Raw genomic sequence first — 24,761 nt, forward strand, 5'->3', positions numbered from 1 at the left:
TCTAAATAGAGTTTATTACAGGGATTTTTTTTCCTGTAAAATTTACTTCCAGTGTTTAATCCATGTACGATCAATTCCAGGGATATTACGTTGAAAATCAGTCTTCTGGGTGATGGATGAATCATAAATAAGTACTTGTTCAATATAATAATGGGTTAAGATTACATTCCCTGTTTTGTAAAACTTTTAAAGCTCAAAGATAAAAGCTGTTCACCTATCACCTTTTATCACTCATCTGTGATGCCTGATTGCAAGAGAAAGCCGAGGTGATCAGGTGCTGGACCAGGAACTGATTGTCTTAGGAAAAGGAAAGCGAGCTTGTCTTGTTTCTCTAAACCTGCTGACACTTGGCTTCCTGGGGACATTGATTGGACCAGCTAACGTTTGCCGTCTGTTCCTCTTTAAAGCAATCAAAAAGCCACCCTATCTGTTAACCTTGGCAGTGTTTAGCTTGTAGATCACTCTTAAGTCCTCTATCCAGAATGTTTTCATACAGTGGTTACATTAATGATTCAATCAGCCCAATTAACTAGATTTTTAATTGCAATACGTCTCTTATTCTCCAAAGCCCAAAAGTAAAGAAAGGTATTTGCTTAATCTGAGGCCATTAGTAACTTCATGGCAGTGTGGGCTAGTCCATGATCTGATGGAGAATGGTTTAAATTTTACTCTTTTGAGATTTTGAGAACATGGGAGTTACTTGATTTCAGAAATATTTGATACATTAATAGCTACTAAATGCATGCTACTGGGAGAACCTAAGCATTTCATCTAGTTGGCAATTAGATCATGTTTAGGATATGATTACTCAGATGGAAAATTAGCTTTATCCTTAAAAAATATCCTATGAACTGACAACTTAGAGTCTTTGAGGGATAAGTAAATCAGCCGTGAAACACAAACATTTGTTGTCACATCAATGGCAAGAAGCCTTCCTGGTTTCATTTAGAAGGGTTTGATGGTTGCCTTCAAAGTGGTTGGAAGCTCGAACACAATAAACACTTTGAAGCACATTGCTTTGTCCTCCTCCTGCCTTAGGCCTGTCTGTTTCTGGTCTAGATTAGCACTGTTTGTCTTTTTTTTCCCCTTTCTTTCTTATTTTCTTTCTTCCTTTCACAATGGAAGAGTTTCCCCTTAATGACTGCCTTTATCCCATGTGAGTACCAAGCTTTTCAAATGGTTTAGACTGTGGAACTCAACTGTGTTGAGACAACTTCATTAATGAAAGGCGTATTCCATGAGACCCTTTGTTGCCACATTATAGTATTTGTGTTAGAACATTGGGTCCCCCACATACAGGCACCACCACCACCATGAGAGCAAGAATTACAGGAGGAAATTAACTCTAGCCCTGGGTGGCTTTTTCATTGCTCTTTCCTTACAATGATGGGACATTCTCTTAACACTTCCCCTGACTTCTTCCTGAGAAGTTAGCTAAACCGAAAAACATTCTTCATCATTTTTCTTCAATCAGTTGGCCTAATATTTCTCAAAACCACCTCCAGATTTCAACTGCCAAGTTTTCTGCAAGAAAAATGCTTCTCTGGTATCTGCTGAGAGAATCTGAAGTCATGGTGGAACACCCAGGACATCATCAAACGGTGCAATCGTTCATTTCTAAGAAGCCTGAAACAGCTCTGGTTCTTTGCTTGTGGACAAACAGTTTGCCTTTCCTATTTTTCTTACTCTAGGCATTAATTACAGGACAATGAACAAACGCCTAAAAGGGCGCAGTGGAGAGTTTCTAATGAATCTTGACTTATCGTGGCTGAAAGAAGTCTTGAAGTTGGATTAATGTAGAAACACTGGAATTCTATTAAAGAAGCTGGAACTTGATTTGATAGAAAAAAAGAATTATTACACTGTTCTGTTCCCTTTTGTCAGTTTGTATAACTCTTCATACAATTGTTTTCTAAGAAAGAATTAAACTCCTGCATGAAATGGATTTAGAAGTTAAATGATGACACATTCTCTCTTTCTTGGTCCCATATATATGTGTACAGATATCATATATACACACGTATTTATACATATTATGTACGCATGTGTGTATATGTATCTACATACATATATGTGCATATTCAAAGCAGTTTTATACCTGACTTTAACTTTGTTTTCTTTCAGTAATTTTCATATTGTGATAATAGCCATATAAATTTCATTACAAAGTTACTCATTTATAATTAAGTGAAGTTTTTACCTCATCCTTAAAATATATTCACTGTTAAACTTGGCAGGAAATAAACGCTAATGCAAGTGATCATGTGTGCCCCGTAGGCACAAACACACACACACACACACACACACACACACACACACACGTCACTGCCCATAAAGTAAAATAAAGTACTTTGGAGTATCCTTAGCAAAATATGAGACTAGCAAGATAAGACAAAGTAATAAATATGAAGTAAAACTAACAATTCCCATTTTCTAATTTAAAAAATAGAAACTTTCCTGCTAAAGTAAAAAGAGTTTAGGGTAAACTTGGCATTTCACTGGGAGATAAATGCCAGTGAACTATCTGGTGAGTATGAAGTGTCTCTGTGTTAAAAAGTTATAAGTGACTTAAACACTCAATCCACTCACCCCCTTACTTGGCATTTCACTCACCCCCTTTTTCTCTCTACATAAGAAAATTAACACAAAAATGCAATAATGGAGGAACAAAAAGAAAATTAACTTTAGATCTGAATACAGACCTGGGTTGGAATTTTAATTCCAATTAATGTTACTCAGCCATGCCTTAGATTTATCTGTAAAAACAGCGATAACAACTACTGTGCATGGTAGTTAAAAGGAAGATATGTGAATATCAAATGAGGTGACACATGGGACATTCCTGGGCCAAATGAGCATTTGTGGAAGTTACTTTCTCCATATAACCTCTGAGATTGGCACAGATAATAAAGAAAAATCATAGAAGAAAAGGTCGACCTACCAATTAATGCTTGACCTTACTTTTATAATTCCAAATCGGTCCTGTTGGTCCCGGTAATAAGACTAAGTACATTTTCTCCCCATGTATATAGTTCTCTAGCTCTAGTTGCTTTATGCGTTTCCAGTTTTCTAGCTAGAAAGGAAAGGAGGAAGAAGGAAGGAAGGAGGGAAGGAATGGATATGTCTTTATTTCCTGTGAGTAGCTGCCACTACAGTTGAAGAAATGGTAAATTAACAGAAGAATAAAATATAAATATTGCTGATCCAAGCATCTGCAGCCCATTACCAGCCGCTGTAATAGCAATATCTATTCTTTTTCTACTTGAGCTCTCTCTCACTCCACCTTTTGTTCTCTTCCACATTCAGTCTGTTTCTCATCCTCTTCTGGATGATTACAGTAAAAACAAAATTGTCACCCAGCAAAGGATGTGTCAATACGTGTGCAAAGCTGATAATGGAAAATCAATAAGTAAGACATAAAATAAAAATAAAAATAAAAAATACATCCCAAACAGGTCTTTTTATTTAATATAAGGCCAAAGAAGCTATCAGGCGTTGCTGAATACTGTCCACTAACTGTACAAAATATTGACTGCATGCCTCGCAAACACCAAAATATCCGCTGGAATGCCATAGAAATAAATAACTTCTGCTATAAACACATGAAAACATATCAAACTGTTATCTCTTTAAACATATTGTAAATAAAAAATTACCAGTACTTCTACACAATAAATATTAAGAAACCATTGACATAGTTGAAATGCACTCATATAAATTAACAACTTTAATTACATTAGCCAAACAGACATTGGTTAAAGAACTGCATGTAGTATGCAAAAACAAAACAAAAACAACAAAAAAAAAAAACAAAGTAAAAAAACCAACAAAATAAAAACGAACAACGTCAACCACAGAACATAAAAAGTTTCAAAATAAAACAGGCTTCAGATTATCTTGGCTTTCATAATTATATTTTTCTTTTAAAGAAAAATATCAACCCATTGTCAATGCACTGTTTTTCAAAGCATTTAAATAGAGGGTAAAACCCACTGGAAATTAATACAGAAGAAATGATTCACTTTATGCATAAAAATAAATAATAATATAGCTGAGACATGTGGTTTGCTTCTGCTCTTGAAGATGTGAACAGCTTCTAAGCATTCAATTTCTCTGACCCATACAACAGCTTCTCAGTGATACAGGGTTTAATTTAAACACATACAATGTCCACCCCCAAACCTTCTGCCCACATCTACAAGTTTCATTTATTTGGTGGGTTTTCAGGGTGACTAAGTTTTTCTCTACACTGAAAAGAGAAGTTGCCAAAAGGTGCACAGGAAATCATTTTTTAAATGAATATGATAATATCGATCCATGCTTAATACAACTGAGACATATTTGTTCTCTGTTTTTTAGAGTCACCTCTTAAAGTCCAATCCCACAATGGTGAAAAAAATATTATTTGCTCTACTGTTAAGGAGACTGCAAGGATTCTCCTTGAAAATGGAATATGGAATCAATCTTAAATAAACATGAAATTGGTTGGTCTTCTGGGATAAGAAATTCCCATCTCAGCGTGCTGGAATTCACCCTACTTTTTGGGGAAAAAAAAAAAATAGAAAATGTCAGTTTGGTCCATAAAATATGTGTTACTATTAAAAGATATCTGAAGACACATGCTTTTCAGGGCTTCTAAGATTGGTTTGGGCAGATTTTTAAGAGCCTAGAGTTTAGCCTTAGAGAAAGAGTGAGGAAATAGCAAGGTTAGATAGCGCCACTCTGGTTTCAAGAAAAAACATACTAAGAACCTCATATGGTAGAATTTAAAAACCTTTACTTTTGGCCTCTTGCTGCTAGGTGAAAGAGTACTTGTTCACAGGGCTTGTATTTTCCAATATTATTATAGATGGTAAAATGATATCTTTCAATACTATCAAAAAATGGTAGCAATTTATACATCTATTTCAAAGCCATATACATTTAATTAAACAAAATCAGTTTTTGGGTGTTTGATAACCCAATCATTAAATATCCAGTTAATTTATGGAATAAGTTTCAAATAAAATATGGAATTACATTTCTCTGCTTCTAATAACTGTGGTCACTAATCAACCGCCATGTTAACCCCAAAATATCTAGGACTTAGCTGAAAAAGATAGCAGATGTATTTGAGATGAATGGGAACTATACATGGGTATCAGCTGTCTTTGTAAATTTCTGCTTTTTCCATGGCCTTAGCCATCTCTGCTACTGCACAGTGAACTAGGACTTAATTTCTCACACTGTTTCTGCAGATTCCAGTACCGAAGAAGACGTGGTTCAAAATGCTGCCAGTTTTCCATGAAATTTTGTAAAGCTGAACATGGCCATCTACTTTTGCCTTAAAACTTTTCTCACCACACCCACCTTCCCACATGCATGATATCCAAGGTCAATGGACCCCGATTAGAATCCATTCTCAATCTTCTCATGCAGTGCCTATTATATTTTCTGCATAAGAAAGGGTGGCCCCTAGAATATAGTAAATGAACTTGCCCAATAGTGACGTTGCCTACATATAGCCTAGCGTTACAGTATACCAACTTAGTCTACTTTTCAACAAGAGATAAACCACTTTTTGTAATGTTTCGTTTCTCACTGATACCTTTTCCTATAATAATTTTTTAATCTACAAATTGACATGGGGCTAAAAGCTTCAATAGTTTACAAAATATTAATGAATATAATTGTTCCCAATTATCAGAAACTTTTTTTCCATTTTTCAAAATATTTGCCAACTTCACACAAGTCTGTAAAAATAAGGCTCTGTATTTTCAAAAGCACAAAAATGAATAATTTATTACCTCTTCTAGGCAAGCTAAGTACTAGAATAAACTAGATAAAAACGTGGCTTTAAGCACGTACTTTGATATTTATAAAACAAAGTTATTTTTTTCCTCTTTGCATCTGAATCAATACAAATTTACACATGAAGAGTTTTGGCTATAAATTAAAATATTAGAGGTTTTCACTACTTGCCCTCGTCTTTGCCTCCTCTTAACTGTTCTTTTCCTTACTCTCTCTCTCTCTCTCTCTCTCTCTCTCTTTCTCTCTCTCTCTCTCTCTCTTTCTCTCAGCACTTTCTCATCAATTAATTCTTTTAATTAGTGACAACATTACTTTACCCAGCTGGTATGGGTAATATATCTCACAACCAAGCCTGAATCATTTTTTAAAAATGCACTAAATTCTAATTCTGGCCTAAGTATTATTTTTTTCTCAAAAATCTTCTGATTTAAGATTGATTCCAATAGACAGTAAGTTGGAAAAATATCAGCCCAGAGCTTTTCTTATCATCCTGTTTTCCCCACAGGGGATAACTTGTAGAAGTGGGAGAAGGGACAAGAAAGAGGAGGCAGTCTGATCCCTGTACATCGAAAGAGGGCCTTGCTGAATATTTGCTGGAATTTCCAGGCTTTTTCCCATCCAAATGTTTTAAATGTGCCCACCTAGTTCAGAGTAAAAGCAAAAACTATAGCCTATTCATCTTAAAAATACTGTGTTTTGCACACAAACATTCATTGCTTTAAGGACATTAAAAAATGACAGCCTGAAGTGCTTAAAATGTGTATGGACATGGTACAATACATGTATATATACACACAGATATGCATATGCACAAGCAATGTATATATACACATACAAGCATGTAGCTCCATGAAGCTGATTGAACTTGATATCCAACAGTGTACAACTACTGTACATGCAGTATGAAATGTCCTGTTTCGTGGATGTAAAAGGAGTCAAAAACCAAACTTCTCAGGTCTTTTAAGCCTGAACACAATCCGCACTACTCCCAACCCCTGACTTATTGATGGTAAATGATACCAACCACAGACAGACTGTTTAAAGGCTCACACAAATGTCTTTGGTGTATGTGTCTATTTTTTAAGGTACAAAATAATAATAATAATTATAATTATAATAATAAAAATAGCTATTTTGTGTGCTGTAGCAGTTCTTTTATAGCTCACATTAAGTGCAGCTCTTAAACCCCACCCCCACCCCCACCCAAAGAAAATACTTGTTAAATAAGGATTAGACAGGTCAAACACCATTGTAGTGCAAATAGTAAACGATTAAAAACAACAACAACATTTACAAAATATAGAAATGTTTGGATCCAACAGATGGACAAACATATTCCTTTCAAGTATCTCTCCTTGAAGAAAATAAAAATTAATCAGATTACTTCCAATACAAAAAAAGTCTCTCTTTTTGTTCTCTCTCAGGTAAACAGTTTCAAACCTATTAGGTTGCATAGTTCTAAGATCATAAGCACCTTAACGAAATGTAACTTGGTTTCTCTTTTCCATGATCTTTCATTCTTTCCATGCTTGTTCTCAATTTTTTAATGTTGTTTGTTTTGTTTTGTCTTGTAGCAAAAGTGGTACAGAAAAAGGAAGTGTGACCACCTGCACACGATTAGTGTGTGTGTGTGTGTGTGTGTGTGTGTATGGTGTGTATGCTGATATACACAGAGATAAGTGTCACACAGACATACCTTATGACCTGGGTAATTGGGTAGGAAAGTGCCTGTGATGGGCCCTTTCAAACTCATGGCTTTCTAGATGCTATTTGGGTTGTTCTAGTCCACACTACTGCAGACTGGACTAGTTGATTCAAGGCTCACAAGGGAACTGCAAGGGGGGGAAAGGACAATACCCCTTTTAAACAACTGATGTCATCAGTGTGATTTTAGAAGAAATGAAGGGTACATCATTTTTCCTTCCCCTCCCAATTCCTGTCTCTTTCACTGCTTCATCTCTGAGCCCTGGCTAAGGATTTTTTTCCCATATCTTCCTTCATCTGTTTCATCAGGTTTTGTTTTTAATTTACTTTTTTGTTTTTGTTTTTGTTTTTTTTTTAATTTCTATTTTTCTGGTTAACTCAGAAACCTTAAAAATTTCTTCATTTTGCCACTGTCTTCTCTGGATAACTCTTGCTCCCTTTCCCCCTGGGCTGGGCAACTCTACGAGCACCCGCACTCCTCCACGATCATGTTCTGAATGTCCTTTTTGATGATGTTTTGACCATCATCATAGTACAACATGGACATGGGTCTCAGCTTGGTGGGCACACAGCACGATTTGAGGTTGGCAAAGGGGCTGTGGCCCCGCATGCGGTAGTGGTTGATGACTGTCGAGTGGAAGGACAGCGAGGACCCGGATGTGCCTGCTATATGGCTCGGGCACTCACCCTCGCAGTAGTTGGCATGATAGCCAGAGGGAGCAATGATCCAGTCATTCCAGCCGATGTCCTTGAAACTGACAAAGAACTGTTTCTTACAGCAGATGTTGACCTTGCCGTCACACTCTAAGCCCCGCCGACGCCGGCGATGAGGGTGGTCTTCAGACTGCCGGGCCTGCAGCATGAGGAAAGGTCTGTGCGACTGCTCCTTCTCCTCATCTGCTCCTGCCCCACCTTCACCTCCACCCTTCTTTTTCCCTTCCCCCTCCTCTTCTTTCTTCTTCTTCTTGCCCAGGAGCACCAGGTTGGCGCCACTCTCCTGGCACTGCTCACAGGCAATCCGAACGTCCAGGGAGCTCTTGCCCTGGTCCAACAACCGCTGGATGCTACTGGAGACAGGGAAGACGTGCCAGGTGCTCTTCCGAGCGTCTACCACTTTTTCAGAGAGCAACAGTTCACTCCTCTCCCCCTTTAAGCCCACTTCCTCGGTCTCCTCCCCTGTGTCCAAGATGCCCTGTGGGTGCTTCTGCTGCTGGAAGAGACGGATGGTGACTTTGGTCCTGGTTCTGTTGGCCTTGGGGACTTTCAGGAAGAGCCAGACTTCTGCACGCTCCACCACTGACAGGTCACTGCCTTCCTTGGAAATCTCGAAGTGCAGCGTCTTCCTGGCTGTGCCTAATTATGAAAGACAGCATAAGAGAAAACAGGGACACCTGTTAATTCCAACTTTAACATGCATTCACAAATTCCAGACAAGCAGGAGTCTTCTGTGATAGACCCTCTCCAACAGGGGTCAGCAAATAATAGCCCACAAGCCGTGACTGCTTCTGTACGTTAGTGCCTGTACATAAAGTTCTGCTGGAGCACAACTATGCTCATGTCTGTACATGCTGCCTGCGGCTGCTTTTGCGCTATAAACCAGAGCTGAGTTGCTGCAACAGACTGGCTCATGAAGCCTAAACTAGTTACTCTCCAGCCCTTTGCAGAAAAAAGTTGTTGGACCCTTACTTTAGAATGAAGAGGGCCTGAGGGTCTGTGTCTGTTGACTAATTGCTTAACCTCAGTTTCGTCTTCTATAAAATGGGAATGACATAATGACATTTGACCTGTTATCTCACAGGTTGAGGAAGATCAAATGAGATAATAGAAACAAAAAGACCGTGCAAGCTCTAGAAAGCTAAGGAAATGCTGTTCTCAGACAAAAATGCAGCCCCTGGCCCCACCTCAGTGTGTAGGTCTGTGCAGGAGGGACACACTGAGCCAGCCTCCTCTTCCCGTGTCACAGCCTGACTCCTCCCCAGTCACCTCTTTGCTGGGTCACCAGCAGCATTTTCTTTACTTTGCTTCTGCTTGACCGAGACAGGCCTTCTCTCCAGTCATTTCTCCATAAGCAGCTCAAAGGATCTTTCCTGCAGGTGGATCTGATCACACCACTTCTTCCTGAAAGTCCTTTACTGACTTCCTATTGCTCTCAGTATCTAACAGAAACTGCCCAGGACTTTGGGCTGTGCGCATGCTGTTTCTACCTTGAAAACCAGCTCTTGCCCAGTCCTGTTCTCTGGGGTCTAGCTACAGTATTCCCTTGAGGCCTTGAGAACCACACCTCCCTCACCTGCAGGCAGTGACACCTGCTGTCTCTCCTGCCTCAAGTGCTCCTGCCCCCCTCAAACTCCAGCATACCACCCTTAGGGCTGCCTTTAATACTGTTTCAATTTTCAGATCGCTTGCATGACACTTTCTCAAGGAGGCTTCCCTCACATCTCCTCCACCACCACCCTCCTGCCAGCCTGGTTTAGAATGCCTAGGGTCTAAGGTCACTAGCATAGTCTAGTGTTTAGCAGAAAGTAGGCAATGACTTGATTACTTATTTAACTCATGGAGGAGTCCTTAGCCTTGAGTTCTATTAAATTAAGATAGCCACCTCATACCTCTGAATCCTCTGTTTTTGCCTGTGACCCATTAGAGTGCAGCTTAGTGAGCACCAGAAACCTATGTCAAATAGCAATCGCTGCTAATACACAGGAAGTCCCCACGTTGTCAGGGCAGTTGAACTTAGCAACATGCAGTTCTAGTCTAACTCTAAAATTAGGAAATCACCTATTTCCTTCTCTTTTCCTAAGCACCTGCATGTTTAATCATGCAGCAGCATTTACTATAAAAGCAGGTTTTCAAATGAGAATTTTTTGATTAATCAGATATTTTCCCTCACTTCCATTTTCCCCACCTTGGTGGCATATAGAAACACATCCTCTTTCCCATGACCATGGACCTCCTTACAACTGTCCGCTGTACATATATCCCATGCACAAATCTGGGAACAATCTTTAAGAAGTTCATCTTAGAACTCGCAACTCCCTGGGAGGATCTCCCTGCCTGGATTTCTATAGTTAACGGAAATCCAGCCATACTTATCACTCGAGGCCCTGAGATGTTTACGGTACTATAAATTTTAGGCACAGTTTCAAGTTCTCTGCAGCAGAAGGCAGGCTTTTCTGTGCATTGCGTACTGTAGATTCTGTTCTTAATTTAACACACTCTGCACACTGTGATTATGATAGTGGTAAATTCACTGAGGCAAGGGACAAGCAGGGCTGCAGATGGATATGAAAGGTTCTCTGGCATCTTTCTATAAACGTACGAGGATGCTGGCCATGATGATGGTGGTGGTGGTAAGGGGAGTTCCTCTGACTCCGACCTCATGTCTTTGGCAGGAGTTGAAATGAATAATAAAGTTGGGTTTAAGATTAGATAGAATACCAGAGCAGGGAGCAGTTAGAGGGAGAAGCGGTCTTATTTTAGGAAGCATGATGACTTATTTTTTCAAAATCTGAATTCCATATTCCCTTTTGCTAAGAATTGGTGGGGGGTTCGTTGTTGTTGTTTGTTTTTTAATAAAGTAAAAGAGATTTCCAGAAGCAGAGTTTAATTATTTAAATCTAAAAAGACTATCAGCAGTTGATTTTAAGGTGGCAAGGTCCTGCCAAGGCCGTAGGAGAAGGCTGAGGGGAACCTCCCAAGCCTCAGATAACTGGCCCGGAGGGTGTGCAGGTTACCTCCAGCGTGGGCACATCCGCCCTGCCCCTTGGAGAATGTTAACAAGCTACCCGCTGTTTTCCCTTCTGCCTCCACGCAGGACAGCTCCTGAAACCCTAAACTGCACAGGGTGTCACTCCAAAACGGAGAGATAGTAGCTGGTAAATTAGAGAAGCCAGAGGGCACAAGGTTGGGCTTTGTTTTTCTAGGAAAGAATGTGAAACTGGAGTGTCTGACTAGTGCCCAGATGGGGAGGTTCACTGGGTTTTGGGTAACTCATCCCCATGGGCTCTGCTCTGCTCTCAACCACACCTGCCAGAAGGGGTCAGGGTGAAGGTTGATGGACAGCAGTGCTGACCTGCCTGCAGCGACCTTTCCATGAATAACATCCAGGGCAGACTACAGATGTTTGGGTGGGGGTGCCGAGGGAGGGTTACTTGGCTGACTGGAATTAGTGCAGCCGCGTGCAAATTGCTTTTGTGGGGCTGGAGAGGCTGTGGCTGCTGGCTTCCAGTCACACAGCCTACAGGACAGCCCCTCATTTCACAAGAGCAGGTTTCTAAGGCATGATCTAGCCCCACCCCTTCTTCACAGGCAGCTGTACTTGGAAGCAAATGATTTAGTGTTCCTGAGAGAGGATTGTACAAAGAGAGTACTCATTAGAGGGGGCTCAATCTGTCAGGTGCTGTTATATTAGGATCAGAGAGTCATCATAAAATGACTTTCATGCTGGTCTTGGCTGATAATTAACTGCATGGCATTGCCTGAGTATTGCGGAGGGGCGCGGGCGCTGATTTATGCATCCGTTTAATTATATGAATTGAAAGACTCTGTTTCCTGTATGTGCATCCACTGCCTGCGTGCTTTCTCTCTCCCCCATATTTCTGACATTTGGATTTTCCCCCTACTAATTGACATGCCTGTCGCCTCCTTCTCCTGGTGTCCATTTCTGGAACTGCTATTTGTATATTGCATGATATATCAAGAAAAAAAAAACAGATCTAATTTCATGAAAATGCTGTTGCCATAATGCTCAGGAGAACAGGGGGAAGAGAGAGAGTCAAGTCTTCCTAATGTCTACCTTGTATGCAGGTACATTTTACAAGTTCTATTGTATTCTGACTTATTAAGCAGTGCATATTTCTTTCTTTTACATTAGCTTTCATTGCAGAAGGGGGTGGGGAGGTGAGACTGCTGGAAACTGACATGGGATTGATGTTTATCAGGGCTGCAGGCTTCAGAAATATATTACAGCCCTGGAATGTCCTAGGTATGAAAAATATAATGAATAACAGGTCAATTTATTATATTCCCTTTATATTACCTGAGAGAGACTGCAATAGTGCAGTGACATTTTCAAGGTGCCCCAATCCTCCAGTCTCCATGCGTAACAATTTGAAAAAGGGAAGGTTGACTAAGGCTGAGGTGTTGGGGATCAATTTCTAATCAGTTTGAGCTTTCACTTAAATATCTCATGCTGTAAAATCTTGAAATAAAAGCCTTCCCATAATGCGCTGTGAGCAGTTTCTGCATTAGTTTGTACAGGAGCGACCTAGGTTCCTTCACTATTACCTAGCTAGCCAGATATAGCTGGTTGCTTTGCTAACCTTTCATTACCTACTCTCTGATAATATTCTTTTCAGCCTCTGTGCTATTTTTTCTCTCCCGAGGCTTGTGAGCAAGGCTGTATCACAGCCTGCTCTGCCTGAGTAATTCACTAAGAAAGTCCCACGCAAACCCATGTGGGTGATAATATTTCATCACTTAAACCTCTATGAGCTCGGTGGACACATACCAAAGAGAGAGAAAAAGAGGTGCAGAAAAATGGGCAGAGAGAAATTTTGTACCTCACAGGGAATACCTTTGAAATGCTGCTGGGTGGGAAGGATTGGACAGGGGAGAGGAAAGATACCCGGAAGGGTGTTTGTAGCACATTTTTATTTGCTTTCAGAATTTTAAAAATGTTTTGAAAGAGCCAATCACAAGGCATGCCTAGGGTTAAGCAGCTAAGCCCCTTGTTGTTCCCTCCCCCTACTCTAGGTGGCAAATGCTGGGCTCATCCAGAAGTCCAGCATCTCAGATCTGTGAGTGTATGAACAGTTCCAATTAAATCAGCTACACACACATGCAGTGTTTCGATTTGGTTTTGTTTTCCTCACCAGGGTCCTGCTTAAAATATGTTGCTCTTTTGCATATGGGCAATAATTATGTCTCTAATGTGAATGTGGAAAGCCTTGTTGTTTAAAGAACATATTTAAACTTACCATGGGGTAGGGGATGGGGGAAGCCTCCCTGTAAAAAGCGTCTGTTCCTTTAATTTTCCATTCTTCATCAAGATTTCACTGTGCCTAGATATGGTATAGTCAATGGTAAGGGTATACACAACTACCACTTACAGGGTGCGTTCTCTGAAGCTCTAACTTTGCATTTGGACTGCTTCCAGGGGTTTGTGCAGAAAGCAGCAAGTGAGGTCTTAAGGTCATTCCGCCTTCGACCTACAGTAGAGGATCTTTCCTGCAGTAGAACTACAGGTTTGGCCATAAATTATCTTGATTAACTTTTTAGCTTTAATGTCCCTTCTTAGGATCCATTATTGATTTATAAATGCCAGCCACAAACATCCATCATCCATGCCTCTTCCATTAAAATGGTGATGAAAAAGGTTAAATATTTCGGGAGAAAGGGGTTTTAGGATCCTACAAGCAGCAAAAATTCTTAAGGTTCAACCCACAACATTTCAGAGACTTCTTCCAAAGTTTCTGAGAACTTTGGCACTTCTGATTTTGGACCTAGGAACCAGTCGAGTAGGAAGAATTCCGAACTACAGCTAGGAGATCATGTGCAAGTATTTGTTAGCAGAAGAGGGGCCAAGACAAATACATGTTTTCAAGAAAAGTGCCTGGGAAGGTATTACTGCAGTTCTTTAAATATTACAACTGACTTTCCACCCTGGCACCTCCACCACTCCCAGCCCAGTGCATCCCAACTGCACAGGCCGCATACCACTATTAACTTCTTTTCCCATCTGTCTCCACCATTTCTCTCCACACCCTCAGTTAGGAAACAAACGCATCCTTAGAAGTTGTACACCGTGTCTCCAAAGGCATTAAAGAAAGAACCACCTTTTCCCTCCCTGTTTGAAGTCACGTCATTTGTCACTGGTGTAAAGTGTTGATAAGGCAGGAAAACTAGGCAACAAAATCAGGGGAGACGGAAGATGTTTTTCTTACGGCCCGGGTGACCGTATTAGGGAGAGACTTGTGAGCAAATCAGTATCGCTGATGATTCATGGTCACATTTCTCCCTGCTCTGTTTTGTTTGCTTTTGAAATTTATCACTCGTCTGCCTTCCATAGAGCTCCGGAATGTTCACATGTATCACTAGAATTTCCATTTCCTTTCCTTCTGTCTCATTTAATGTATTACAGGTAGTCATGCTTCTCCCATATCGTAAATTCCTAACTTTTTCTGCAGGATGAGAGGGAGCAGGAGGTAACTGATAATCACCAAGATTAGGGCGCTACAGACAGGGGCTTCCAGCAGGCACAACTGCCTTTCCCTGGAGAAACTGACAAGGAGCAAAAGTCTTTGGAACGCGCCCTCTTGTGGCCGCTCTTCTCCGTTATTCACAGAAGAGAGCCTGTAACCCCTAAAGGCATCCCTAAGGGAGGGGCGATTCACAGAAAAGTCGGGAAGACGGGCATGGGATGGTGGGAGTCAGCTCCATTTAGAGATGGCTTTCTTGGAGTGGGGAAAATGGTCATCCAAGCAAGGCTTCTTCGACCCTTGTCGAAGTCGGCAGTGTCCACTTCTAACTCAAATCTTCCATGCATAGTATCCCCCAAGGGGTAAACTTTTGTGTTGCACTCAGTGACACCTAGGCTATGTGAGCACATCCATTTCTTGGTGTTTCATTTGTCTTTTTTTTTTTTTTTCCTATTCTTTCTACAACAAGTGCTATCAATTGCTAAGCTAATTACCAGAACCCACGTGCATGTTTGACAGCATATGGAGACTCAGAGGTACGTTATTATTATGTGCTGAGGACCAGCTACTATCATGAGTCAACATAAAATGAAAATAAGCTGTATCAGCTAAGAAGGTCACTGAATTTAGTCACTGACATTTATAGTGATAGGTGGCCTGGCTTTATTCGTTCCTTCTATCTTTCCTTGCGAAGGCCTCTATAGGCCTTAAGGTAAACACTGAGGGTTTTGTGCCAGCTGTGCAAAGAACACACTAGCCTTGGTGAGCAATCTTGGTCGATGTGACATACATAAAAAGAAAATTATTTTTGTTGGTTAGGATACATTTCAGGGAGTGATTCCCCGCTGTTTAGTCAATAACAACCTGCATCAGCTTTACAAAAATTGGGCACTTTTTACCTAAGCAGGATGGGACAAACTCAGCTAAAAGAGTCCAGAGAACTTGAGTTTTGTAGGCTCTCTGTTTCTCCAGCCATGCCCTGGCTTTATCCAGCAATCAAGGAGAGAAAAGGCCAAAATTAAACATAGCCTCGAATTGAAGAAACTTGGGATTGAAAGAGGCCGCTATGGATCTGCATCTGTGGCATGCTCACGGTGACAATGTCTAGATTCTTTGCTGCACAAAATGGTCGAAAGGGAAAGAAAAATACATGCTTTTTTCTATTCTCCAAAAACTCTTGACATTCCACATAGTTGGAATGTTATTAAAGTTGAATTATTCCAAAAGCAACAAGACATCGCTATTCGTGCTCATATATTCGCTACAGTCATTTGGATGATAAATATCTTTTCCTGGATTAGCGAAATTGGCAGCAAAATGCTCACATGGTTTTCTTCTTGAAGGGTAGACTGTCCAGATAGCAGTCATTAAATCTGTGAGATTATATTAAATTGACTTGAAGTAGATGTGTGAAATCTCTCAGAGAAAAATAGTCAATTGTAATAAATGGTTTCTAAGAATCAAAAGTCAAGTTGTAAAGTCAACTAGGAGTTTCCCATTACAAATCTTAAACTTGACTCAACGTGAACGTCCAATGAGTCGCTTTTTTAAAAATCGCTCATTTTCTTTCAAACTAAACACCTAACAGAGAAGTACAAAATGACAAGATCTCATACAACTGAGAGAAGACTGGCACTGAAAGGAAGGCCATACATAAGAAAGAATGTAAATGGTCACATTTTTTCACTGCCAAATCTCTAAATGCTAAGAGAGTGATTTGCTTTCCAAATCCAGTAAGTCAGAAAGAGGGGCACACTGATAGTAACGGTCCTGCGGGTAAAAGTGGTCAGAGGCATAGGTATACTTAGTTATATGACATGGTTAAAGCCAACTGGATAGGAGCTGCCATATATAAAGACACGAAGCAACCCTCTAGACCTCTGAAATCTGTTTCACACATGCAGCCAAGTATCATAAATATTCTCCTTTTTAATCTTATCCCACCACAAAAAAAAAAAAAAAATTGAGAAGAAATGGCTGTCAACTTGAGAAGTTCTACCCTAGCTTTCTTCCTCAAAAAGCTTCAGAAGATACAGTCCTAATGACCATGCCTTTCGGGGCTGCCTTAAGAAACAGCTTTAGGGAAAAAAAGTAGACCTTCCCTAAGTGAGAGAGGCTGCTGGTGAGAGAGCCGACCTGAGAAGCTTGTGGGACACCAGGGCTTCTCCTATAAGGGGAACCCATGCTGCCAGCAGACTATCTGCACCCCCAGAAAGATGCCCAGGTCTTTCATGGTTTTCTTGAAAACAGAACATCTGAGTCAACAGGTTTTCAGGGTTGGAAATTCTGAGTGTTGCCTTGATTGTTTATACTGCTATGGCAAACTTTTAAACAAAAATGCTGGGAGTCCCTGCACATACTTTACTGGCCATATGCTCTACCAAACAAAACAATGGCATTCCTTTCAAATGGAGTTGGCAAAGGATGCGATTCTTTAGCCTGGCATTACCATGAAAGTAACACAGTATTAACACATCTGTGTGCCTGACACGCCTGGGCTTGCCGGCATGCAAAGGGATCTATGTCACTTCACTATAAAAATAGCCTGGCTCCGAGTCTACGGACCCACACTTTTGACAGGTATTGCTATTCAGCAACAGGTTAGTGTGGTCCTGAGCCAACGATTCGAATCCATTTATTAAAGTTCTTCCTCTTAAGGATTGAGTGAGTTCAGCATAGTATCTGAGAGTACTTTGTCAAGGTTGAGATTCTTGGCAGAGAGCTCTTAGTAACTTTACAAAGAACAAAACTGGTTGTTTCCTTTTTTTTTTCCTTCAGAGAGCAAAAGTCAGTGGCCTAAAAGTAACTGCTGGTTCTTTGGCAACTGTCCCCCAAAGTAGCTCTTCCCTGTCTAGAACACAGTTCCTGTGCACTTACAGACAGTTTCTAAAGGTAAAAATGATTGCCACTCATAGCTGTGCCCTGCTTCTCTGATGTGGCCCCAGATCGGGCTTTTAAAGGGGAAGGTTTGTTTTAAGGGAGTGACTTCATGTGTGCCATTCCGCTCTGATCCTGGCACACTCACCCCTCTACCCTCAATAAAAACTTTGGATGGGGTCCGGAAGCCTCCTCTGCTCCCCAAGCACCTGAAAATGCCCCGCTTGCATCAGGCTGCTCAGATCTGGTTTCACAGGCAGGGCAAGGCAGCCCCTCACAGTCTGCCTTCCAGCTCTACGTTGGCCCCGGAGCTTCCTCCCAGTGTGACCGGCTGAGTTTAGCAAGTATAAGCAAGTCATCTCCATGCAGAGCTCCACCGAGAATTCCTTTTCTGCAAAGTCCTCTCCCCCTCCCGCCTGCCCTCCGTCCACCGGTCCGCTACCATCACCTAATAACTAATAACTTTCCCAGGCAGTTTCCAGCTGGAGGGAAAAGAAGTTCTTCCTGGGACTGTCAAAGAAATATATTTACCCCCCCCCACCCCCCCCCACCCTCCTCACTCCCCCCCACCCCCTGCTAATGCCAACACCAACCTGACTCGGCAAACGTGATGATCTCCGAGGTCTGCTCCATAAGTTCATTCATTTCTGCCCTCCTTCCAATGTCATCCTCTATCTCCACATACCCGTTCTCCCCGACTTTGCCTACGTGAAGCTTTCTGATCGCGTTCAGAAGCGCCGCCTTGGGCACCGGCTGGGTGACATCGGGTCTCTTCTTCAAGTGCAGCATGTTTAAAATGTGCTTCTTGACGGCTTCCACCATCTCTGGCTGAGAGTTGGGTACATCCTTTGGGAGGGCGGCCAGCGCACAGGACGGACAGTCGGGGGCCGCGCCGTGCCCCTCGGATCCTGGGGTGGGGGAACTCCTCACTATAATCCAGCAACTTGCCAACAGAAATCCTCTCAGCCAAAGCAAGGGCATCCTGGCAGCAAAAGTTGTTGTGATTGCCTTTTTAAAAGGCCCTGCTTTTCCTCCCCCCTCACGCACAGGTTTTTTTTTTTTGTTTGTTTGTTGGGTTTTTTATTTTTTGGTTTTTTTTTTTTTTTTCCTTCTCCTCTTCAGCAAATTCTCTGGAACAAGAACAAAAAGTTTTCTGTGAAGTTTTGTTTGCAGGTTGCTCTCTGAATGCAGTCAGTGCTGTAGGTTTGTGGCTGTCAGGAAGGAGAGTTCTGACTGTCTCCGAGTAAGAGAGAAGGAGGGAGGGAGGGAGGGAGGGAGACAGAGAGGGAGGGAGGGAGAGACAGGGTTGGGGGAGACAGACAGAGACAGAGAGAGGATGGGAGGGAGGGAGAGAGACAGGGAGAGAGGAGAGAGGGGGAGAGAAGAGAGGGAAAGAAGGGGGAGAGGGAGAGAGGGAGGGAAGGGAGGGAGGGGGAGACGGAGAGAGGGAGAGGAAGAGAGAGAGGGAGGGAGGGGGGAGAGAGAGAGAGAGAGAGAGAGAGAGAGAGAGAGAGAGAGAGAGAGAGAGAGAGAGAACGGATTGGCCCTAAGTAAGTGAGTGAATGGAGAGGGAGGGAGTTTGCTGTGAGTAGGGCTGTGATTAGGGAGGGAGGGACAGCCCGTTTTCTGACAGGCTGCTCTCCTTCTGCTCTTAGCTTCCTCACAGACACCTCTCTTCAAATATCACCATTTTCGGGGGTTCTACTTTCCCTTCTAAAATAAATTCTCCTAATTTTGTTCGCTATATATTTTTTTTTTTTTCTTTCTCTGCCCGGTTTCCTGGTTTCACCTTCTTCCTTTTTTGGAAGGGAGGGGGAAAAAACCCCAAACAAATGCAGTGTCTCAATCAACAAGGATGACTTGATTGAAAAAGTCTGTCCCCATCGCCCCTCCTAGCCCCTGCCTAGCCACAGCCCTAGGTGGTAAAATGCCCACCTAGCCACACAGTGGGGCAGAGGGCGCAGGGAGGTCCGGTGGACAGGTAGTGGAGGTCAGGGAAGAGGAGTCCAGGGACCACGGAGGTGCCCCGGCCAGTCGATTGTTCTGGCCTGATGGGATCCAGGGGAGACGTTCTTTTCCCCCATTCATTCATATTTAAATGTTCAGGTCCTCAATACTGGCAGGCGATCTGACGAGAGCGCAAGGGAACTTTTGTTTGGGGGTCATATAATACACTCCACTCTTCCCAACTGTAAAATGCAGCTGGGCACTGAAGGACCAGCGGGCAGGCAGCCTGTCACAAGCCCAAGTCCCAGAAGCGCTCTCCCCATCCCCTTCAGCTGCCCCCTTCTGCCCGGGACCCACTCACTCTCACACATCACAGCACACCACCGCTCGGACTTCACAGATAAAATGCAAAATTCTCTTGGCCTTTCCCACATCCTTTTATAAAAAGAGTGCACTCGTATGACTTGAATAACTGGTCCTATGGGAAAAGACTCTCTAAAATATATTGGCAAATTATTTTTCTCTGTCATGTGGTAGTTTTTTCAGCTTGCCTCGAGCCTGTCCCGACCAGTGCATTCATAGACAGCCTCCTTCACTGCTTCTTCTTCCCTCCAAGGAACAGTGCAGATGAAATCATCATGGATTTTAGTGTGCACAGAAAAAGAAAATTGTGAATTTTTTAACAATGCCTTTCTCAGGCTTAAAAAAAATTCTCCCCCCTCCCCTTTTTTTCATTTTCTGTCTTATTGCTTTTATCTTGCAGAAGAATCTTTAAGGGGTCCATCTGTTAAAGCGTTCCTTCCCTCTCGGATTCTTTCCCACACATAAGCCCTTTTGGTTTCTGAAGATACAGTCAGCTTATATCTGACACCTAGTGTGTTCATAGCATTATAGTCAAGCAATGCAGTTTAGGTGGAAAGATTTAATAAATATCATTACTACAAGCATAAGATCTGAGTGCAAGGGGAGGAAGGCAAGATCATTGTGACGCTGAGTTAACATTACAGTTTGCACAGGTTAACAAGGCTCTCTGAACTGGATATACTGTCCCCTTCTCCAAAACAACTCTTTGCAACACTTTTTCTGTTACAAGTCACGTAACACCTTTGGGGTTTCAGCTCCAGGAGCTCCAGTATCAATTACTCCACCAATACTGTTAAAACTTTGTCAGCATTGCCTAAAAAGCCTCATATTTTTAGTGGGGGATGGTGAAAGAGAATGGGGGAGGCAGGGGCATTTGTGATAATGGTTTCATAAAACATCTTTGTGCCATAACACTAAACATCACCCACCTATTTGGAGTCACACATACAGCACCCAACATGTTTTGTAGTCCAGTTAAGTTTTACAAGAAAGTCTGAAATACAACCAAAAGTTTAATGACTCTAAACAACTCAGGAGTCCTAATAGCAGCATTTAGATAAGTGCAACTTATCAATATTTGGATTCTCTCTGCATCTGAGTACGTGTGTGTTCCCTGAATTTACTGTTTGCGAATGTAACTCTTAAAAATAGCTTTCTCTTTGGCGTATGTACTCGTATATATGTGCTGAGTGGGTTGTATAAACACATAATCTATTTGCATGCTCTAGGACTATTAAAAGCTATATTAACCTGCCTGAATAATATAAAAAGGTACAAATCACAATGCACATTGGAAATGCCAATTAGTTGTAAAAATTCCTCCTAGCTATCCTATCTCTGAATGTGTAAAGAGCTCAGAAGTAAGAGTTAAAAAGCATTACCTTTCTGGTCCCCACTCTTCCACCAGCCGGCTCTTGTATCATGTGGTAAGAGCTGTCTGAGCTCCTCTTCATGGCATTAGCACTGTGAAGTTTTATACTGTACTACTTATTTGTACACTCGCACATTGGTACCACTGAAACAGAGGAGGGCTGGGGCTTTGTTTTGGATTGGTTGGAATCAGCATGACATCAGCGGATGACTGGTTTTTCCAGTGTGACACATTTCATAATTCATTATCTAATGGAAAGCCCTTCCTAGCTTCTGAGACACTACTGGGTGCTGCAATGAGCCAGTCAAAGCTCTGGCTAGGATTACTCTACCTTTTTAGAAAAAGACTGGAATCAGATAGATATGTCTCAATGAGTGTGTCCAACTTTCAACTTTTCTTCTACTACTTGCACACACGTCTCATTATATTCAGGTTCAGTTTTATGTCTTTACATAAAACATCTGTTACTTCATGAAGTTGCTTCTATTTACAAAGTATTTTATTGGTTCTCTCAGGGAAGAAAATTGGTAGTGTTCTTTATGGGGATTCTGATTTTATTTTATTTTTTAAATAAGCTATTTCATTGAGGAAAAAAATGGGAAAATCTGTATAGTCATATGATGATGGTCTCCCCCCTCCACCAACTTACACTATTATTTTACATCTTGAAATTGAATGCCTGCTTCATAAATCATTTATCACCAAGAACTTTGGAAATAGTCATTCTCTGTAAGTGAACTTTATAAGTATCCTTCCCAGGTCTTTGGAATCTCATCCTAACTAACCACACACACACACACACACACACACACACACACACCAACAACAACAAAGAAACCCTCAGGCATCTTTTTTTTTTTTTTTTTACCAGAACTTCAACTCCTATAATTTCTAAATTGTTACAAATATAAGGTGAGCTTAATGAAAAGAAGCGAACACCCCTTGAAATAGGGGTAAAGCTGGTCGGGCTTTTTTGGGGGGGAGGGGTGTTGGCGAGTCTGGTAGGAGGAGGAAGGGGTTCTGGGACAAGAATAGTGAACAGTTGTTTGAAGGAGTATAGTTGAAGCATAAGCCCAGTTTTCATGACAAGTTGGATAAAATGTACAAAATTGGGAGCTAATGAGAGCCATATGACCAGATATGTTGTTTTGTATGCAGGATTTAACATGCATAAAATAAACTTTTCACTGTGCCCACAAGCAAAATATAGAGGCTCTGGTCTCCTGATGTGTGGCTTAAGCAAGTTCCATTAGGACACCAGAAGTTTTCTGGGTAAGAGGGTCTCTCCTGGCTAGACACAGAGAAAGAGTGGGTGTTGAGCTGCATGGGGGTGAGGGGGAGGAGTATTCTAAGAACTGCATATGCAGAAATGAAGTAGGAAAAAAAATCATTAGGTTGTAGAGGAAGAGAGTGAATCTGAGTGGCAAGGACAGAAATAGGATTAATGATGGTGAACTCCAAACCTGCCCCTCCGTTTAGCACTGGCTGAACTCAAACCCTTTGTAAGAAAGGAACTTCTCCACCCTTTTTGCTGAGAACTAGTGGAGTCAATGACCTTCAGGGCATCTAAACTCACCCTGTACCCCACACATGAAACCTGGTGTCCTGAAAACATCCCCTCCGTCCCCCCACAAAGTGGTGTGTGTATGTTTGTGAGGGTAGGTGATAGTGGCGGGGTGGGTGGGTGGGTGGGTGGGGGAGGATGCACAAAACAAACCCAGATCAGATCCCAGTTCTTCTGTTCACTCATGTGTAAACTCAGGCCTCAGTATTCCCATCTATAAAATGGGATCCATAATATGAACCTGTGTGGGTCAAGTGCAGCGATCAGATAATAATAAGTGACATTATTTCTGAGAAGCCTGGTGGCTCTTCTTAAACATGGGTGTCACAGGAGTCTGCAGCACTCTGACCAGAGGAGCCACAACACAAGTCGGTGACACCGAAACTCTGGTAGCCCTCTGATGCCACCAAGTGCCCACCTGCCAGGCCAGCCTACCAGGCGCGCTGCCACCCCTCTACCTGCACCACAGTGGCAACGCCTCCTCGCTCGGTGCAAATCAAGGTGGGGGTGGTGGAGGAAGCAGGCAGGTTAAAATAGCTTCTGTGGCATATTCTAGACTGGGAATCAGCTTTTGCCTGCGGAACTCAAGGGGCCCGGGGCACAAGCTGGTCAGCCCAGTCCTGACCAGAATCTCCTTCTCCTTCCTTGGTTTGGTTTCTCTTTCACTTCCCCCTCCCCCGGAGCTTCCCCGCACCCCAGGCCCTTCGGGTCCCGGCTTCTCGGCCCTGCTACTGTACCTTGAGCAGCACCTGCTGGCAGCTTCCAGGGATCACGCCGGAACGCGGCCGCTGCTCGAGCCCAGCTCGCGGGATGCCTGGAGCCAGGGCCAAGCCGGTCTAAGCGGCCGCCTCTATTTTTACCCTGAGCACCAGCAAGGGCAACTTCTTTTAAGAGCAGCTCTTGATTTTTTCCCCCCTTTTGGCAGCTAAAGAATTCAGGGAGGGGAAAAAAAAAATCACTGTTCAGTGAGTGCAGCTGGGAATCTCTGAACCCAGCCCTCAGTGCCAGGGACTGAAACCACAGCAAATGTCAGGGAGCGGGACCTGCGCAGGGGCCGGCTGGCTCCCCGCGGACAGAGGCGAGCCGGGAGCGCTCGCGCACCAGCCAACTGCCCCTTTCTGAGTGCGGAGCGCGGTCCTCCAGCGACTGCACTAGCAAAGTGGCCCGCTGCCACCGCGTTATTCACCTAGTGGAGGCGGCCTGATTTACTGGCGACTTCACAACCCCAACTCCACGCTGGAGCATTTGCATGGCTCTGTTCTCGCCTCGAGGAGCAGCCACTAGCGAACCCGGTGGAGCAGCTTGCTGCGAGAAGGAGCCGGGAGGGAAACTGTGGTACCTTATTTTACTGTAATTGCAAAAGGAACGATGTGCCAGAGATTTATATTTAGAAGTTGTATGTTTCTACTTTTATGTAAATGGAGCAATTAGGGCCTGTCTTGCTGCTGCTAACTCCAATGCGTGTGCATTGCTGGGGAGCTGGTGTTTTCAATCACAATTAGTGAGCTGGTCAAAAAACAAAGTTCGTTTAAGGATAAGAGCTCAATTGTGCGAGTGGGGGAGAGGCCAGCTTTCCGTGCCGGCCTGTGGCTTGCGGTGACACCTAGCTTAGGGCCACGGCCAACCTTACAGCGGTGTTTACCTGTGGCAGCAGCTGTCCCCGTTCAAAGTTGGCATAAATGAGGAAGCAAGAATGTTCACTTTTCTTCTCAAGCAAACCGTCTGTCCTTCAGCTTTCATCCACGCTATTAATTGGGCTCTTTCCTCACGGCTCCTGGAGCAAGGAGAGAGGCCCAGAAAAGTGGGGTTGGGGGCGCATTTTTCCAGGGCTCTATTATTTTAGCTGCTGCTCACAGATTGCTGTTATTCAGTCAAAAATACAAGTCAGGAGACATAAATGTCTCAAGCAGGTGACTGGGATGTTGTCCTCTGATTCAGCTGAAATGAC

The 24,761-nt window shown here is 42.6% G+C and overlaps 1 protein-coding gene and 1 long non-coding RNA gene across 5 annotated transcripts in view; one reads left to right on the forward strand and one right to left on the reverse strand.

The window, feature by feature from the left end:
- Window positions 1-3,441: 3,441 nt before the first annotated feature.
- Window positions 3,442-23,939, reverse strand: INHBA (inhibin subunit beta A). 3 transcript variants are annotated; one of them, XM_078341992.1, is made up of 4 exons: window positions 21,260-21,363; window positions 20,807-20,871; window positions 18,161-18,697; window positions 3,442-8,847 (listed from the first exon to the last, which is right to left on the reverse strand). In XM_078341992.1, exons 3-4 carry the CDS (start codon window positions 18,546-18,548, stop codon window positions 7,955-7,957), a joined length of 1,281 nt encoding a protein of 426 aa, XP_078198118.1. In that variant the 5' UTR covers window positions 18,549-18,697; window positions 20,807-20,871; window positions 21,260-21,363; the 3' UTR covers window positions 3,442-7,954. The 3 variants fall into 3 exon arrangements, with proteins under 3 accessions (XP_078198118.1, XP_078198119.1, XP_035109121.3); XM_078341993.1 differs by lacking the exons at window positions 20,807-20,871; window positions 21,260-21,363 and adding an exon at window positions 23,551-23,939; XM_035253230.3 differs by lacking the exon at window positions 20,807-20,871.
- Window positions 12,144-24,761, forward strand: part of LOC118143608 (uncharacterized) — a 171,046-nt gene continuing 158,428 nt past the window's right edge. For both annotated transcript variants that reach the window (XR_013523681.1, XR_013523682.1), the window contains exon 1: window positions 12,144-12,297. This is a non-coding gene — a long non-coding RNA (uncharacterized LOC118143608). The remainder of the gene's footprint in view (window positions 12,298-24,761) is intronic.

Source organism: Callithrix jacchus, chromosome 11, assembly GCF_049354715.1.
Source record: "Callithrix jacchus isolate 240 chromosome 11, calJac240_pri, whole genome shotgun sequence".
Taxonomy (NCBI): Eukaryota; Metazoa; Chordata; class Mammalia; order Primates; family Cebidae; genus Callithrix; species Callithrix jacchus.

What these genes read in the sequence shown, in the direction of transcription:
- INHBA (XM_078341993.1), bottom strand. Translation starts at nt 18,548, where the DNA reads ATGCCCTTGCTTTGGCTGAGAGGATTTCTGTTGGCAAGTTGCTGGATT. An exon ending in CATCACGTTTGCCGAGTCAG is followed by an intron (nt 8,848 to 18,160) that starts GTTGGTGTTGGC and finishes TTTCATAATTAG; the next exon opens with GCACAGCCAGGAAGACGCTG.